This window comes from Boleophthalmus pectinirostris, unplaced genomic scaffold, assembly GCF_026225935.1.
Source record: "Boleophthalmus pectinirostris isolate CB_2022bp ecotype Guang Dong unplaced genomic scaffold, ASM2622593v1 HiC_scaffold_2, whole genome shotgun sequence".
Taxonomy (NCBI): domain Eukaryota; kingdom Metazoa; phylum Chordata; class Actinopteri; order Gobiiformes; family Gobiidae; genus Boleophthalmus; species Boleophthalmus pectinirostris.
Window position 1 is genome coordinate 26,774,343 of NW_026571152.1, and position 18,567 is coordinate 26,792,909.

At 39.4% G+C, this 18,567-nt stretch overlaps 2 protein-coding genes and 1 pseudogene across 2 annotated transcripts; 2 read left to right on the plus strand and 1 right to left on the minus strand.

Annotated features, from left to right (window-relative positions):
- The first annotated feature begins 46 nt into the window (after positions 1-46).
- On the plus strand, positions 47-4,546 carry si:dkey-12e7.4 (uncharacterized protein LOC558132 homolog). The gene is given in 8 exon segments (XM_055155896.1): positions 47-61; positions 243-296; positions 298-356; positions 950-1,001; positions 2,327-2,476; positions 3,873-4,027; positions 4,159-4,263; positions 4,429-4,546. Coding segments are annotated over 8 exon segments (708 nt in total).
- A 760-nt stretch (positions 4,547-5,306) lies between these two features.
- syt19 (synaptotagmin XIX) lies at positions 5,307-7,537 on the plus strand. Its single transcript, XM_020935044.1, has 8 exons — positions 5,307-5,469; positions 5,545-5,606; positions 6,115-6,207; positions 6,316-6,501; positions 6,592-6,741; positions 6,816-6,935; positions 7,024-7,135; positions 7,227-7,537. Exons 1-8 carry the CDS (start codon positions 5,307-5,309, stop codon positions 7,535-7,537), a joined length of 1,197 nt encoding a protein of 398 aa, XP_020790703.1.
- An 836-nt stretch (positions 7,538-8,373) lies between these two features.
- LOC110169712 (myosin heavy chain, fast skeletal muscle-like) lies at positions 8,374-17,550 on the minus strand (annotated as a pseudogene).
- Positions 17,551-18,567: the final 1,017 nt, after the last annotated feature.

The window sequence follows — 18,567 nt, forward strand, 5'->3', positions numbered from 1 at the left end:
GTAGACCTTCAGTGATCTTATTTTATTTAAGGTTTATTCTAAGATTATGAAAATATCAACAGTAAAGTGGACTACACTCTGAATCACCTAGCTAGACGGCGGTGTCCAGCGCCATCTGCCGGAGAATCTGCGTCACAACTACAGCCAGGAGCCATAAACTGTTAGCAGCATTTCTCTGATTTATTCTCTCGATTTATTTTCGTGTAAACCTATAAAATTAAGTTGGCGACAAAAATGAACAGTGGTGCGGTGAATATTGTTGCTCAGTGATGATAACTGGTGCAAGTACAGGGCTTTGGACTGCAGATAGTGGAAAGTCTAGTAAACGGAGACAACTCGACCCAGCCAGGTCACAGGTAAAAGTAACTCTTTAAAAATATGTTTATATATATTGGTTGGTGTTCAGGCGAAATAAAAAGGACATATTGTGCACACCATAGTAGTAGAAATCCACGCTACGCTATGTTAGCATAAGGTCGCTAGAGGTCGCCACGTGATCAAATTTAAGGTGACCAGAAGTCTCTATTTACTCGGGACAGTCCCAGTTCTGAGCCCTGTGTTCTCTGTCCCAGTGGATTTATCCAAAACCATTGATTTGACCCAAGTTTATACAAGAAATATCCCAGGTGTCATTTTTTTGACCAGTTTGATACCTGCCAACTGTAAAGAGAGGCATAAATTGTCATTTGTTTAGGCAATATATATATATATATATAAAATCTGCTTAAACACAAGCAAAACACAAAACAATTTGACTATACTGGCTCATATGTTAGTCGTGAATGGTCTCTGCATAACCTTAATTACCCTTAATTACGCACTTGTTTCACAATTTTATTATTGCCAGCCACCAAGAAACCGGGGATGTCCAGTTTTTTTTATTCAGAAATTCTGGTCACCCTAATCAAATAAGTTTTATCATTTGGCTGTATATTTATCTGATTTGTAGAAACTTTGAGAAGTGTCCGAGAAAAATCCCAAAATTCACATTGTCACCGTGGGTAAAAATCAATCATTTATGAATACATTGCATCGTTTGGATGATTTTTATTTGACAAAAACACAATTTTATAGTGTGACTTACTTTAACAGGTTCACAGGTAAAGAGCTGTTAACATGTGCTCTGTTAATGCACTTAGAAACCTTACAATGCAAAGTCTAAATCCCACTGTTCTATGTTCCCACGGTCAAACTTCTCATAGTTTTCTCACACTCAAAATATACTGTTGTTTGAAAGTAAAGTCATAACCCTACCCTCACCCTGGCCCTAACCTTAAAGGGTCCATATTACCCTATTTTCTGATCTATGTTATTTATAATGTTGTTTCTCCATCACATACCTGAAGTTGTGTTTAGTTTAATTCACACAAAAAACTGTGTTCCACTTCGTGATGTCATGAGGTAATACAGGAAGTGCTCTACTGTGTTTTTAAACCCCCATACACCTTCACTAGAGTCATTTGGATAATTTCTATCCTGCCCATCTCTGAACAAAAGCTAAAAGGTAGCTGCTAACTTGAAAACTACTACTACGTGATATCACATAGTGCAGGGGTGTCAAACTCATTTTGTTCCGGGGGCTGTATCCAACCGACTTTGATCCCAAAGGGGCCGGATCAGAAAACTCATGTCATATAAACCCCAAAAGTAACAATAAGTTCAAATATTTGTGCAGAGAAACACAAATCTATTACAGAAATGTTTTTGAATTGATGAACTCTTTCTTTTACAAAATATTATAATATTATGAACAACCTGAAACTTTAAGAAAAATACAATTTCAACACAATGTTTTAACATGAACTTGTATGTAAACAGGAATAAGTCAATTTTTGTTGTAAAATCCTGCACTCGGCTCCACTTTTCTCATGTTGGACATTTTTCTGATGAGGGTGTCACAGTCAACAGTCAAAACGATCGTCCTTTAAGAGCGTTTGGAAAGAGACAAGTCTTCATTTGTGCTGCTCTGGTGGGAGGGGCCACGTACAGAGACGCTGGAGACACTGCTGTGATAAACACCGCAGAAAATTAACAAGATTTTAATAGAAAATATAATTAAAATATTTTAGTAGAAAATCAGCCGAGGGCCAGATTAAAGGTCTTGGAGGGCCGGATCTGGCCCCCGGGCCGTATGTTTGACACCTGTGACATAGTGGAACAGCGTATTTTGAGCTTTGGAGATAATAAATAAGGGTTACTAAAACATGCAAATGAAACAAAACACAACTCCTGGTATGTTTCTGAGGTAATGACATTCTAACATGGCTTAACGCTCACAAGAATCCATTTTGTGTAATAGGATCTTTAACTGTAATATCAAAACCAGGTCCTAACCTTAACCATCACTCTACAGCCCAATAAAAGTGGCACCATAGAGCTGATCACTAACGTAGTGGCAGATTTTGGGAGTGTTACAGCTGAAAAAATGATGGAGAATTTTCAGACTAATGCTGTGGCTCCGCTGATGATCACAAAGGTAATCAAAGAGGAAATTTCTTCTAATGACACTAAAAAGATAAGAACTTTACTATCTCACTGTGGAGAATTTTACACTAATCGTAAGTAATTTCTCTTTGACATAACTTAAATCTTATTAACAATATATTATTTATTAAAAATAGAGATAGCGATATAAATACAGCTTATAACTGCAGTGAGGATACCTGCCTAGGCTACTGGATGTCATATACAGTCATGGAGAAAACTGTTGGTACCACTCTTATAATGAAAGAAAAATCAACAATGGTCACTGAAATAACTTGAACCTGAGAAAGCAATAATAAATTAAAATTTCCTGACAAATAACCAATGAAAATCAGACACTGTTTTTGAATTGTTGTTCAGCAGAATTATTTAAGAAAAACAAACTAATGAAACTGGCCTGGACCAAAAGGATCGTACCTCTAGAAAAGATTGATTGTAAATAATTGGACAATAGGGACATGTTAAACTTAGGTGTGTCCTCTAATCTGCATCACGGGTGTCTTCAAACTTGTCCTCAGTCAGTGTGCCTGTTTAAAGGGAGACATGTCATTGTGCTGTTTGGAGACATGATGGATATAACAGTGAACATGGACAAGAGAAAGAGAAGAAGAAAACTGAAAAGAACATTGTCCCTACCATGAAGCATGGAAGAGGCTTGGTTTTGTTCTGGGGCTGTTTTGCTGCATCTGGCACAGGGTGTCTTCAATCTTTGCAAGGCACAATGAAATCTCAAAACTATCAAGTTGCCTAGTGTCAGAATGCTCAGTCTCAGTCTTAGGTCATGGGTCTTCCAACAGGACAATGACCCAAAACACACAGCTAAAAACACCCAAGAACATTGGACTGTTCTGGAGTGTTCTTCTGTGAGCCCAGATCTCAATCCTACTGAACATCTGTGAAATGAGCTGAAACATGCTGTCTGGAGAAAGGATCCTTCGAACCTAAGGCAACTAGAGCATTTTGCTCACAAGAAATGGGTAAAAATACCAGTTGACCAGTGCAGAAGTCTCATTGACAATGACTGAAATCATTTGTTTGCAGAGTTTGCCTCAAAAGGTTGTGCAACAAAATATTAAGTTAAGGGTACCATCATTTTTGTCCAGGCCAGTTTCATTATTAGTTTTTTTTCTAATAATTCTGTTGAACCACAGATGAAAAGCAATATTTCATTTTTGTTTGACAATTTTCAGTAATTTTTTATTTATTATTGCTTTTCTCAGTTTCAAGTTATTTCAGTGACCATTGTTGATTTTTCTTTCATTGCCAGAGGGGTACCAACAATTTTGTCCACGACTGTATTTGATTCTGATCTTATATAGAATGTCACTCAGACACAATTACACAATTACAAAATGTTATATTGGTCTCAAATATTTGAATATCAATAGGCAAACCTTCCTCTGCTAAAGAAAGCAGCATCTAAAGAAGTAGCCATGGGCATTCAAAGAGCAGCCGTTATCAATGTGAGCTCTCTGCTGAGCTCAGTGGAGCTCAGCTGGGGGGAAAGGGCAAATAACTTTAAATGGTACCCAGAACCTCCAAGGTACTTTATCAGAAACGATATATTATGATCTAAATGATTCGTATCAGTTTTTGTCCTAAGAGATCAAATCTGGTTGGTAGAAAAAAGATGAGGTCTTTTTTTCTGGCATCTGTTTGTTTAAAGTGTTAAAGTGCTCTGAATATGTTAAATCGCTGTATGACCATTGACCTGGAGTCAAATGGGATCCTCCGTGTGGCTTTACATCTTGGATGGATTCAAACTGACATGGGTGGCTCAAAGGAACAAAATATAATAAATTACTAGTTTATATTGTTATACCATTTGTCATATTCAGACTGATTAAAATTAGAAGCATTTGCTATTGAAATATTTTTATTAAGACACTTTAACTACATGCTACAGTTTTGATGTATCATGCATGTCATGTATCATTTTTTTTTAAAGGCCCCACTGAGTCCAGTGGAGAGAATTTCTGTAGTCTTCTCTGTGATAGGAGGGCTGACAGACAAAAACCACAGGTCATTTGTGAACTTCACAGGGAAGCAGTTACCTTGGTGACTGAGTGCACACATGTACTTTGTTGTAGGGCAGAAAAAGCTTCAGTGGACATTGTTTTCCAAAGGTAATTAGCAGTTGTGAAGGAAATTCAGCCAAGTTCAGTGGGACGAATGTTGCAATTATGTTGCAAGTGTATGCAAATGTAAAATAATAATGTGAAAAGCTGATTTGAAGATGTTCACCCTCTTTCAAACTTTCAAAAGTGTTCAGAGAATTCTCATAGCAAACAATTGCACTTAACTAATGACTAGTTGAGATAACTAGTTATAATTTAGCCTTTTTTAAAACATGATTGCAGATTTTTTTGTTCAATGTTACTATTTTTACTATAGATAGAGTGCGACATGTATCACAGTGATAATACCACTGTTACTGTTAGATATTCATATTTAACTGTTATATCAAAAACTAACATGTTAGTATCTTAAGATACATGGTGAGCTGTCTAGAACCTTATTCAAATGTAATCTAACCAGTTTGGCTATCCAAGCAGGTCATGGGATCCATGTGATTAGTGTCAGAGAGCCTATGCATACAAAGGTGTAGTCACACACAGAAGAAACAAATACAGAAGAGCAATGCAAGTTGGAAAAGTTGGAAATTCTTTAGATACTTGTCAAAAGAATGTCTGATATTTGGCTTTCATCAAAGGTAAATGCCTTTTAACCTTTGCTGTGCTTTGTTTGTCGATGCATATTAACGAAATTGTGCACTTGTGCAGCACTGCATACAAGTGACTGCTTCTGGAGGCTAATGCGCTATGAAGATGGACTACCCTCCTTACTGGAATTTTAAGATTTCATATGGGGGGATGATATTACCAGTGAAGTATGCTCTATTGATCATTGCTGTTGTCTTTCTTCTTGGGACCCTTAGCATCTTGGCATGGCAGGCCTGCAGATACTGTGTTCATACACATACACGTGAGAATGGTTGGTACTGGCATCACTGGAAAAACTATTATTATTAGTGTGAATACTAACTGTGTAAAACATCAGCCCAGGGAATAGGTGATTATTCAGCATCTGAAGACAAGAATCCAGAACAACAGTGCCGTGAGGTAATTTGATTTAGTCTTAATTATTTATTCAAAGAAAGAGTAGAAGAAAACAAAATGTTTTTGAGTCTATTCTCAAAGTTTGAAATAATGAAATACACAAATAGGCTACCAAAAGCATAAACAATATTTTCAGCATCTGTGTATTTCAACATTTCAGACATATGGATATAAAGTGCTTGGCTTTAAGTTTCTGACCATACAGTGAATACCTTTCATGGTGAAATAAAAGGCAACATACCATCAGAATCATTGAGCTACAGTAGTAAACTCGATTTAGGTTAGGTAAATGTTGTGATTACTTTGTTGTTCAGTTGTGCAAACAGTATTCAGGATGCAAACTAGCTAAATTTGGCACGATCAAAAATGACATAAAAGTGTCAAGAGTAAACAATAGTGCTATGAGTATGTTGGATTTTTGCTGTAATTTGTTGCCTAAGGAAAACTATCAGATGATGAACAATAATGGTTTGTGTTAAAGGCATGAATGTTTACGTGTGTTATATTATAGGTTGACACTAACAGGTTCAGTCTGTCTTCTACAACACTTTCCGCTTCAGAGTACTGTCAACTAAATGGGGACATGAAGGAAGAGCTAGTCAAGGTAATAATACAAGTCTGTTTAAATGCATCATGCTTCTAGTGATGAATATGCTTACATGTGATGAAAATTTATGATAGCAAAAATAGCATTAAATAAACTATTTTTTAGGTTGGGGGATTGCTAAGGTTCTCTGTGCATTATGACCACATACAGTCACATGTAGTAGTAACCATTTTGCAACTTGAGCGTCTTCAGCAACACTGCCATAGCAGCGACTTCCAAGTTTTTGTCAGGCTTCTACTACTGTGGGACAAATCTCAAGGTGCTGAGATGGAGGTTTATCAAGACATTAAGGTACCTGGAGAGAACAATCTGCAAGTGTACTGTTTCTTGCTTACAGGTTGAAATAAACAGGTGTCTTATGATTGTTATTTTCTATACAAGGATCAACAGAAAGAATGTTTCATGTGGACAGTTATCCAAGAGTGGCGGTCTTGCATTGTCAGAGGCAGCTCCTGCCCAGTTTTTGGTGACCAATTCAGCAGTGTACTCCAAGAACATATAAGGCCTCATCTCATCACACTCAAGATGGAGGTGCTTCAGTAAACAAATATAGTAGATTTAGATTCTTTGATTTAATGATTCCCTTTGCCTCTCTGTATGCCTAGGTGAGACACATTGATACATTTTCCAAACATAAAGCTCTAGGGGAGGTAAGAGTACCTTTTAATGAACTGAACATATCGACTCCTGTTGAACTACAAAGAGAACTACAAGTTCCACAAAAGGTTAAATAATTTGTAAATCCTTAATTTGTTATTGCTTACATTTTAGAATAGTAACAGCAATACTCATTCATTCTTGTTGTGATAACAGGACCTTGTTGGGGAACTTCTACTGTCTTTAAATTTTTTACCAACATTACAGAGACTTGAAATAGGACTTTTAAAGGTGAAGGTGGCCACTATTAACACCTCTTCAATCACAGGTAAGTATTTAACTGCATAACATTAAGTTTATGTAATTGTTTGCATGAAGTGTGGTATTATATGAAGTGATATGCCCCATCTATCCCATAGCTCTTTGTGCAAGAATCAGTGTTATGTGCAACCAGTACCGGCAGAAGTCACAAAAATCCTCTGTGGTGGCTCATAGCTTTGTAACTGTCTTCAATGAAGCCTTCTACTTCCCACTGTCAGAAGTCCCTGTGGTGCAATGTAAAATTTCTGTGTCGATCTTTCAAAAGGAAATAATGAAAAGAAAGTCACCTAAACGTCTTATTGGACAAGTGATTTTGGGGAAGGACAAAACATTTGAGGACAAGCACTGGACTCATATGATGCGTTCAGTCCGCCATCCTGTGACTTTATGGCATGCGATAGTAATATAACTTTTATGTACATCAAGGTAAATCCAGAAGAGGATCAGGGTTTGAAAGATTTTGCTGAATGTCTCTCTATACTGTTCACTCTTCTTTCAGTCTTATGTCTGTCCCATCAAAAACAGATATTTATAATAATAAAATAAAACTGCAACAGGGTGAATGGGGTAAAGGCAGCTGAGGTCATTCCATTGTTGTATGTTTTATGATGTGGTGGTAATAAGAATTGTATAATATACTGCTTGCAAAAAAAAAAAGATTTTGATGGTTTTCTAACATACATTTTTTGAGAAATTTGATTGCCCCTAGTGTCTGAAATAAAATAATTGTTCTACTCCTATAAACAAGACTTGGCCTTGCCATCTTTCGTCCATTTTGTTTGACCTATAATTGATTTTGTTGGACGATGTAACGGCCTAATGCATTAAAGTTCATGATTTCAAATGTATCTATTACTTTTTTACAGTACTATGATAAGCCTGCTTCGCTGTTATTATTATACATGAAATATTTTTCATTGGTATAATTATCTTGATAATCTCGGTGATTTCTGCAACCATGATCTGATATTATGGGCTACCAACTGCAACTCAAATGTAAACAAATAGGAAGTGAAACCTTTGAATTTTTTAACAATTTAAATGTCAATGTATGTGTTGTAGTACTTGGCTTTAACATTCATGCCATGAGACACTAAAAGAAATGAATTTTATGTGTGTTGTGTCTGTTTGTTTGTTACAGTGGACTTTGAGTAATAACTACTCAGACAAAAACATAAATATTAAAAATAATTTATTGTTTCAAACTCATATTTTATGAACAGAAACAGCATCATTCATTAAAAGTTACTCAGCAGCTTCTTTGCCCTGTGAAACAGAAACAAGATATTATTTTTATTTTTTATAAAATTAGATAAAAGAAACCATTTCTAATCAAAGGAATACCCTACCTTGCCAGAGTCACGGCTCTTGGCTCTCAGCTTGTTAACCTGGGACTCTGCAATGTCGGCACGCTCCTCAGCCTCTTCCAGCTCATGCTGAATCTTTCTGCACTTGGACAGATGCACATTGGCCTGTTCCTCCTGTAGCACATAACATAATTTAGCAATGCTGCAAGAATACAAATTTTGAAAAATTGTGATAAAAATGTGATAAATGTAAATATTGTGTACTTACAGCTTCCTCAGCCTGCCTCTTGTAGGCCTTCACCTTGAGCTGCAGCTTATCAACCAGATCCTGGAGCCTGGTGATGTTCTTCTTATCTTCCTCAGTCTTAAACACAGATTCAGTAGTTAGGATTTAAGGATAAAATGAGCTAAGAATAAAAAGTTGTTCATGCATTTTGCTTACAAACCTGGTAGGTGAGCTCCTTGACTCTCCTCTCATATTTGCGCACACCCTTAACAGCATCTGCTCCACGTCTCTGTTCATTTTCAACCTCTGTCTCAAGCTCACGCACCTTTGGAAAGCATGATTCAAAGTAATTATATGTTTGTTGAAATATTGATTGCAGTAACATTTTGATTTGGTTTTAACAATATTAGTCTTACCCTGGACTCCAGTTTCTGGAGCTGCTTCTTGCCACCCTTCATGGCCAGGTTCTCAGCCTCATCCAGACGGTGCTGCAGGTCCTTGACAGCAACTTCCAGATTCTTCTTCATCCTCTCCAAATGAGCACTGGTATCCTGCTCCTTCTTCAGCTCCTCAGCCATCATGGCAGCCTGGCAAACACATTAAGTTGTAATCATTGGAGTATAGATTAGAACAAGACCAAAAAGAATGCCAAAAAAGAAAAACCTACATCAGTGATAGCCTTCTTGGCCTTCTCCTCAGCATTTCTTGCTTCCTGAACAGTGTCATCAACTTCACTCTGGATCTGGACCAGGTCAGCTTCAAGCTTCTTCTTGGTGTTCATCAGGCTAGTGTTCTATACAGTGAGAAGAAAAACATATTTAATGAGCCTCAAGATGACAATATGGTCATACATATCAATGTAAAAATATCATTCATTTGTGTAAAAATGTGGAATCATTGTACCTGAGAGTGCAGAAGTCCAACACGCTCGCTGGCGTCAACCAGCTCCTGCTCAGCGATTTTGCGACCTCTCTCTGTCTGCTCCAGGGCAGCCCTGAGTTCTTCAATTTCAGCAACCATCAGGCCATTTCTGCGCTCAACCATAGCAGCCTGTTCTTTGAGGTCTTCCTGAGCTCTGACTGCATCATCAAGGTGCAGTTGGGCATCCTGAATGGAGTAGAGTGTATATGTACGTCGATGTAGGTGAATTATAACAACATGGCCAACCTGAAACAAATGACTGACAATACCTTGAGCTGTGCCTGCACATTTCTCAGCTGTTTCTGGGACTCAGATGCCTGGCGATTGGCATGGCTCAGCTGAATCTCCATCTCATTCAAGTCTCCCTCCATCTTCTTCTTGATCCTGAGGGCATCATTTCTGCTTCTGACCTCAGAGTCCAGAGTGCCTTGCATGGAGTCAATGACCCTCTGGCTGTTCCTCTTAATCTGCTCAATTTCCTCATCTTTCTCTGCCAGCTTCCTGTCAATCTCACCCTTCACTTGGTTAAGCTCCAACTGGACACGGAGGATCTTAGACTCTTCATGTTCAAGAGTTCCCTGAAAATGTCAAAAAGTAGTTTATAACTTCTCTTCCGGTATACGTTTACATGTTCAGAACTACATTTTTGTGATTCATATATTTCTTACCTCAGCTTCCTCAAGGGCAGTCTGGATTTCGGCCTTCTCTGTCTCAACCTGCTTCTTGGACTTCTCCAATTCATGGATGCTCTTGCCAGTCTCACCAATCTGTTCAGTCAAGTCAGAGATCTCCTCTGTTGGGGAATCAAATATTCACTTTTAAAAGTCGTACCTGCAGATGTACACAAAAATGGTAAGATATGAGGAAAAACACTCACGCTGCAAGTTCTTGTTTTCACGCTTCATGGTCTCCAGCTGGTCAAGAGATTCTTCATAGGAGTTCTTCATCTTGAAAAGCTCAGTTCCCAGTGAGCGAGCCTCCTTCTGAGCTCCCTCAAGCTCTGCCTGACCCTCCTCGAATTTCTGCTTCCATTCAGCCAAGACCTAGATTTCATCATTTATAAATGCAGACAGTGAGTTAAAGTATCACAACAATGGACAATTTGATCATACAAAAGTAGAATCTGTACCTTGTCAAAGTTCCTCTGCTTCTTGTCAAGGTTGGCAGCCAGACCATTAGCTCTCTCCACATCAATCATGAGATCCTCCACCTCACTCTGCAGCCTCTGTTTGGTCTTCTCCAGAGAAGCACACTTGGAGTTGACAGCCTCAATCTGCTCCTCAGCCTCCTGGAGGCGCTGGGCAAGCTTTTTCCTTTAAAAAGAACCATAGATGAGTAAACATGACAAAATCAAAATGGTGTTGTGCCACAGATTTTAAACTCACTTGGCTTCCTCAAGCTCCTCAGTTCTCTGGATAGCATCAGTTTCATATTTGGTTCTCCACTGAGCGACCTCGCTGTTGGCCTTAGACATACCACGCTGAAGTTCAGCCTTGGCCTCCTGCTCCTCTTCAAACTGTTCCCTGAGCAGATCGCAGTCATGACGGGCAGACTGGAGTCCATGGGCAAGGGCATTCTTGGCCTGTGGGAACAGTTAATGTTATGATGCTTCATAATACGATTTGTTCATTTCAACCAACTTGTGTGTTTCATACCTTAACCTCCTCTTCAATCTGCCTCTTGAGCTCCTCAATCTGCTGTGTGAAGGCCTGTTTGCCTCTGGTCAGCTGAGACACCAGGGCTTCCTTCTCCTCAATTTGGCGGCCAAACTCACCTTAGATGTAAAGGATTTATTAGAAGACTAATACTCCTCTAGTCAAATTATGTACCTGAGATTTATCTTACCATTCTCTGTGAGGAGGCGAGCTTTCTGGGCACCCAGGTCATTGATTTGGCGAACGTTTTCATCATTCTTGGTCTTCAGTTCACTAAGTTGGTCCTCAAGAGTACGGCACATCTTTTCCAGATTTCCCTAAACATTTCATTGTAAGTTAGTATGAGTATTTTCCATTATATGATGTCTGTTCACATAGTAACAATCATCACCTTAGCTTTAGCCACAGCCTCCATGTTGCTGGAGAGGTCATCAATCTCCATCTTGAATTCACTCTTTTCCTTCTCAAGCTTCTGCTTGACACGCTGGAGGTTATCGATCTGCTCTCCCAGCTCAGCAACACTGTCAGCCTGCTTCTTGCGCAGAGCAGCGGCAGTGGCTTCATGCTGCAGAGTGGACTCCTCAAGGTCACGACGGAGCTTCTGGAACTCAGCCTCACGCTTCTTGTTCAGCTCAATCTGAGCAGCAGTGGCACCGCCAGCCTCCTCCAGCCTCTCACTGATCTCCTCAAGCTCCCTGGACAGATCGGCTCTCTGCTTCTCAACCTTGGCACGGGCAGCGCGCTCAGCCTCAATCTCTTCCTCCAGCTCCTCAATACGGGCCTGGATATAAAGGATCAACAAGTTCACAATTGTTCTTGTGTTATGACACAATGCACGCATTAGCCACGTATGTGTGTAGATGGTCAAAATCTTAAGAAAAAATACAAATGGATTTATACAGCATATTTTCTGAGAGTTCATGGTGCCATTTAGGTTTTTGATTTTCAACTGGACAGTTGATTAATGCTAACTTGTGAGTTTAGTGCTATTTGGGAGGGACTTTAACCCGTTCCCTATATACTGATGATATCATTTGAAAGGTAACGTTACCTGAAGCTCCTTAATCTTCTTCTGAAGCTGAGCTCCCAGCGACTGCTCATCCTCAATCTTGCTGAGAAGCTGGCTGATCTCAAAGTCTTTCCTGAAGGGGAAGAATGTAAAATAAAATAAAATCATTGTAAGTTTGTTTTTAATTTAACCAGAGTAATGGAATATGTGCACTCATTCTTACTTCTTCAGTTTCTCCTCAGACTGCTGCTTGTCGTTCTCAAGATCCATGATAGATTCCTGGGCCAGTTTCAGGTCACCCTCCAGCTTTCTCTTGGCTCTCTCCAGGTCCATACGCAGCTTCTTCTCCTGCTCCAAAGACCCTTCAAGCTGGAGAAAAGGAATCAAATGTAATCATTATTTCAAGCCTTTTGCCAATAAATAAATTAGATTAGCAGATTTAAACATACATCATCAACTTGCTGCTCAAGCTTGGTCTTGGACTTTGTGAGAGTGTTGACTTTGTCCTCCTCAGCCTGCAGGTCATCCAGGGTCTGCTGATGAGCCTCCTGGAGAGCTTTCTTCTCCTTAGTCAGTTTAGCGATGCTCTCATCCTGAGAGGCCATCTCTTCAGTCAGATTCTTCACCTGTTGGTTTTTAAAAACATGATAAGAAATCATATATGTTCATGAAGTGTGTATCTGATTTGTGGGATAAATTGGTCAAACCTTGTTCTCAGTGGCATGCTTCTCCTTCTCCACTTTGGCCAAGGTGAGCTCCAGATCATCAATATCCTTCTTAAGCTCAGAGCATTCATCCTCCAACTTCCTTTTCTTGGCTGTGAGCTCAGCATTGATTTCTTCTTCATCCTCCAGTCTCTCAGTTGTCTCCTTCAGTTTGGCTTCCAGCTGAATCTTGCTCTTGATGAGACCCTCGCACCTCTCCTCAGCATCTGACAGATTCTCAGATTCCTGAAGGATGAAAGTATTGTTTTTAGTGTATTGTTTAATTTGTGGACAAGCTCATTTGATGCTGTCTGCTTGAGTACTCACAGAGGCCACTTGGAGCTGCAGATCGTTCTTCTCCTGCAGAAGAGATACCATCTTCTCCTCAAGTTCCTTCTTCTTGGCCAGAGCAGCAGCCAAGTCAGCGGTCATCTTCCCATAGTTCTCCTTCATCTGGGCCAGCTCCTTCTCAGTCTCAGCACTCTTCAGGAGGGGCTTGATCTTGTAGTACACCTTCATCCATGGCCAGTGTTTGACATTCATGAATGAGCGGACATTGTACTGGATGGTATAGATGGCATCTCTGAACAATAAAACAAATTATATTATGATTTAAAAAACTTTTAAAAGCCTTTTAAAGTTATGGTCGTGGTATATTTAACATGCCTTCTCTCCATCATCTTCACAAACTCCCTTCTCATGAGGTATCCACGGCACAAAGCCTGTGTCATGGTGACAAGAGTTGCAAGTTTTTCATCTCTCATCTCCTCAAGAGTACCCAGCAGACCAGCCTTGAAGAACACCTATAACACAGTGTGAAAAAACATTTAACATCTCAAACTGGCAATCCTAAAATAAGTGCCTCTGAATATATTTTTTAACATTCATACCTTAGTGTGCCCGAATCTGTACTGATCGTGATCAACATCAATGGATCCCAGCAGCTTCTCAGAAGCCTTCTTGTTGTCAATGAACTGACCCTCAGGGATAACACTGGCATTCAGCACCTTGTATCTATTTAGGGGAAGATGTCTTTAATATTTCTTTAAAGGAACACCTTTGTTTTTTTTACTTCCACAAAGTTTAGTGGTACCTCTGCTTGAAGTCACCATACAGGATTCTGCTAGGGAAACCCTTTCTGCAGATTCTGATACCCTCCAGTACACCATTGCACCTAAGCTGGTGGATGACCAGGAAGTTCTCCATCAGACCTGGAAATAATAAGGAAATAATAGTCATCAAAAAATAATAAGAACATCAGTTGTTATAGCAGTAGCGTTTATACCTGGGGTCTTGGACTCATTGGGAATCAGGCAACGCACAAAGTGAGGATGAGTGCTTCTCAAGTTAGTCATCAGCTTGCCCAAGTTCTCCTAAAACCCCAAATATAAAGAATTTAACAAAAAATAAACCAACATACAAACTTCAATTTATTGTTCTCTATGAATTTTTACCCTGAACTGTGAGGACACAGTCTGCATAGAACCACCCTTCTTCTTGCCTCCCTTGCCTCCCTTGCCGCCGGCCTCTGTTAAAAGAAAATACAAAATATAATATAATTTATACAATTTTACAAGTAATATCAAACCTTCTTTTGTGCAAATTAACAGTTAGCATACCCTCAACAACTGGGGGATACAGAACTGACAGAAGTTTGACTGAAGATTTCTGGTACAGCTGCACAACAGACTCGTTCAGTGGGTCCTTGTTCTTGTCCAGCCAGCCACTGATGTTGTAGTCCACAGTACCGGCGTAGTGAACCAGGGAGAAGTGGGCCTCAGCCTTGCCCTTTGCTGGCTTGGGCTTCTCAAATGCTCTGCTCTTGCCAAGATGCTGATCATACAGCTTGTTCTTGAAGGTTGTATCAGAAGCTTTGGGGAACATGCACTCCTCCTCAAGGATGGCAAAGATGCCCATGGGCTAGAGAGAATTCAAGAAAAAATGCATTCAGACATTGAATAACTTTTCCATTGTTGTTGTTCAAAGCCAGAAGCCTACCTTCTCAATCAGCTCAATGCAAGCAGCCAAGTCCATACCGAAGTCAATGAACTCCCAGATGATACCCTCCTTCTTGTACTCCTCTCTTGCTCCAGGACGAACATGTGGTGGTTGAAGAACTGTTGCAGTTTCTCATTGGTGAAGTTAATGCACAGCTGCTCCATGCTGTTGTTGAACTGTCAAGACAAATATTTCATATGAACACCCACACTTAACTATGGTTTTACATGTTAGATATGAGCTTACATCAAAGATTTCAAAGCCAGCAATGTCCAAGACACCAATGAAGTAGTTTCTCTGTTGCTTGGTGTCCAACATCTGGTTGATACGGACGACCATCCACAAGAACATCCTCTCATAGATGGACTTGGCCAGGGCAGTGACAGCATTCAGCACCTAAAGGAACTTAGTGTTATTCAACTCTTTTTACATCATGGTAATATTGATTGCCAGTGAAATGGTCACTTTACCTGAGGCACAGTCTGTCCCTTGGTGACGTACTCATTTCCGACCTTGACTCTGGGGTAGCACAAAGCCTTAAGCATGTCAGCAGAGTTCAGACCCAACAGGTAAGCGACCTTGTCAGCATCTGTAAAAGTATTTATATGTTGTGTTAATCATAAGCAATGAAACAGTATGTCATACCAATTCAGTAAACAAAAGCTAATCTTACCCTCTGTGCCATCGGGCTCAGCCTGCTCCTCACGCTGCTTCTGCTTGAACTTCATGTTGCCGTGGTGGAGGACAGCACCAGTCATTTTGTAGATGCTCATCTTCTCCTCATTAGTGAAGCCCAGGATGTCAATGGCATTCTGGTTTCAAGAAGTTCCCATAATTACGTCTCATCATATTTAGTTAAAATATGTATAATCGTAGATTTTTTTTTGTCACTTACATCAGTGGCTTCCAGCTCAACTTTGTCATCAATGCTAGCAACAGTGATTTGACCCATGCTGCACATAGGGAAGTCGTATGGGTTGGTTGTGATGAGAGACATTTCTGCAAAAAGACAGTATTTTTGATTTCTCATAAAAAGAAAAAACGCACATACAATATTAAGACTTCATATGGATCTTATGCCTACCAATAAGCTCAGGCTTGTGGTTGGTCATCATCTGGTAGAAGATGTGGTAGCCTCTCTCATCAGGAAGCTGGAATGTCACTCTAGACTTCTCCAGCAGATCTGTAAGTGTTGGGAAATTGTTAAAAAAAAATTATAATAATTTTACATCCAAGTATAACAGCAAAATCCTACTTACAGGTTTCAATGTCAGCACTAGCCAGTTTACCAGTTGTGCCGAAATGAATTCTGATGAATTTACCCTATTTGGTTAAAATCAATGTTAGTTATATATATGTATATCTATATTCATACAAATCTTCAGGCAACATTTTTAGAAATAGATTTTTTTTTTTTCAAATGTTAGAATACTTACAAAACGAGAGGAGTTGTCATTTCTCACAGTCTTGGCATTACCATAGGCCTCCAGCAGAGGGTTGGCTGCAATAATCTGGTCCTCCAGGGAGCCCTGTAGAGAAAATTATGGTTGTGTTTGAACTTTTATATTTCAAATTTGAGCTGATTTAGTGTTACGTAAATTAAAACCAAAACTAACCTGCATCTTTCCTGGAGCAGCATCCTTCTTCTTATCTCCACCAACGGAGATTGTTGCAAAGTACTGGATGACACGCTTGGTGTTCACAGTCTTTCCAGCACCAGATTCTCCACTGGGGATGAAAAAGACTTTTAAGAATCATGTGTGAAGCTAAATAAGAATTAAGCACAGAAACAAATGAGAAACGTACGTGATCAAGACAGACTGGTTCTCCCTATCTGTTAAAATACAAAACAAAACATGTATGAATAAATATAGATTTGAATATAAAGTTAAAGTTATTTTGTTCTTATCAATAGGGCGTACCAGTAAGCATGAACTGATAAGCGTTGTCAGAGACGGAGAAGATGTGGGGTGGAGCCTCCATACGCTTCTTGCCTCTGTAGGCACTCACAACTTCAGCGTCGTACACTGGCAGCCACTTGTAGGGGTTGACAGTGGCACAGAACAGCCCAGAGTAGGTCTGAAGAAATGTACACACAAACATTAATTTAAGCTTTTCCTAATGCTGTATTTATATGTTAGAACATTTTAAATAAAATCTGTCTTACGTAGATCATCCATGCTGCATAACGCTCTTTGAGGTTATAAAGCACAGAGGCTTCATTGAGGTGGGTCATCATGGCCATGTCCTCAATTTTGTCGAACTTAGGAGGGTTCATGGGAGAAACTTCATCTTCTTTAACTGTCCTCTCCTATGATAGACCATGTGTCAGCAGGAAATTGTTTTATTTTTTCTTCTGTTGTTAAGTTAATTATTATTTTTAAAATGCACTAACCTCCTGAGTGTCCAAGACCTTGACGGTGACTTTACCACCATCCTTCTTGATGATGGTTGCCTTCAGGTACAGCTCCTTGGTATCAACCACATAGCAGGCAGTCTTGGCATCAAAGGGCTTGCTCTGAGCCTCAATTCTCTCCTTCTCTGGCTTACGCAGGTAAATGGCCGCTTTGCCGTAAACGGCCATCTCAGCGTCCGTACTCATGGTGGCGGTTGTTGTCTGCTTAAACAAAATACACTATCAACCAACTTGAAATACGAAGTGAACTTATCTTAGTTCAATACTCTGTTTTATGCTCTCATTATAAGATGTAGATTTCAAATAGACATATAGTCATATCTCAGAATATTCTTGAATGAACAATAAAAATAAGTTCACAACACAGATGATCACAGAACATGCTCTTATCTCAGCATTTAAAGAAACTGTATGTAGCCTGCCCTCCTACTGTTAAAAAAAAAAGTCTCAGTTGAACCTGGATTCCCAGTGCTTAACCTGCATATAGAGGACACACACGTTTTTCTCATTCTCAGTAGGGCAGACAGGCCATGCCTCATGCGAAAGCTTAGAACCTCACTATAGTATAGCAGTTCAGTGGTGACTGCTCGCACACTGATGGCTGTAGGTGCTGCTGTGGTGAGGATTTAGAAAGTAGTAATTTTACATTTAAACCAACTGCATTTCAGCATTGAAACTGGCAACCTAAATGTGACTTTCATTCTGTTTTCTGATTGGATAATTGTTGTAAGAACCGCATACCAAATAAATGGGACATCATTTCCAATATTTTTCTAATTAAGAACAACTCAGCATTTGTTACCAGTAAAAGCTACATTTGATTTTTACCTCATATCTAGTTTTCAAGTTTTTAAGTCAAGTTTATGAAATTTAAACTCAAAATCTTTCATACAGTTTCTTTAACAGCTGGCATTTTGTCATGGTTTGCTATGTAATAATCTCATTAAAATAACTAAAGTCAGATGTTCTTCATACCTGACCCTTGACTGCGCTGAGATGATGTAAAGTTCCTTAGTTCTGTAAATAGTAAAGTAATAACTTAATATACAAAAACTTCAAGCATTGTGTGACACTGATTGTCTACATCTAAACAAACAGGGAGGAAAGGCTTACCAGCTGTCTCCAAGTGGCCGGCAGTGAAGGCTGTGTCCTTGTTCCCTCCTTATATTCAATCGGGAGTGCTGACACGCCTCAAGTTAAAAA

Bases quoted from the DNA above. Each gene is read 5' to 3' on its own strand.
- syt19 (XM_020935044.1), top strand. From the start codon at position 5,307: ATGAAGATGGACTACCCTCCTTACTGGAATTTTAAGATTTCATATGGG. The intron at 5,470-5,544 runs GTGAGAATGGTT...GTAAAACATCAG, and splicing joins CTGTGTTCATACACATACAC to CCCAGGGAATAGGTGATTAT. The intron at 6,502-6,591 runs GTACCTGGAGAG...TTTCTATACAAG, and splicing joins AGGTTTATCAAGACATTAAG to GATCAACAGAAAGAATGTTT.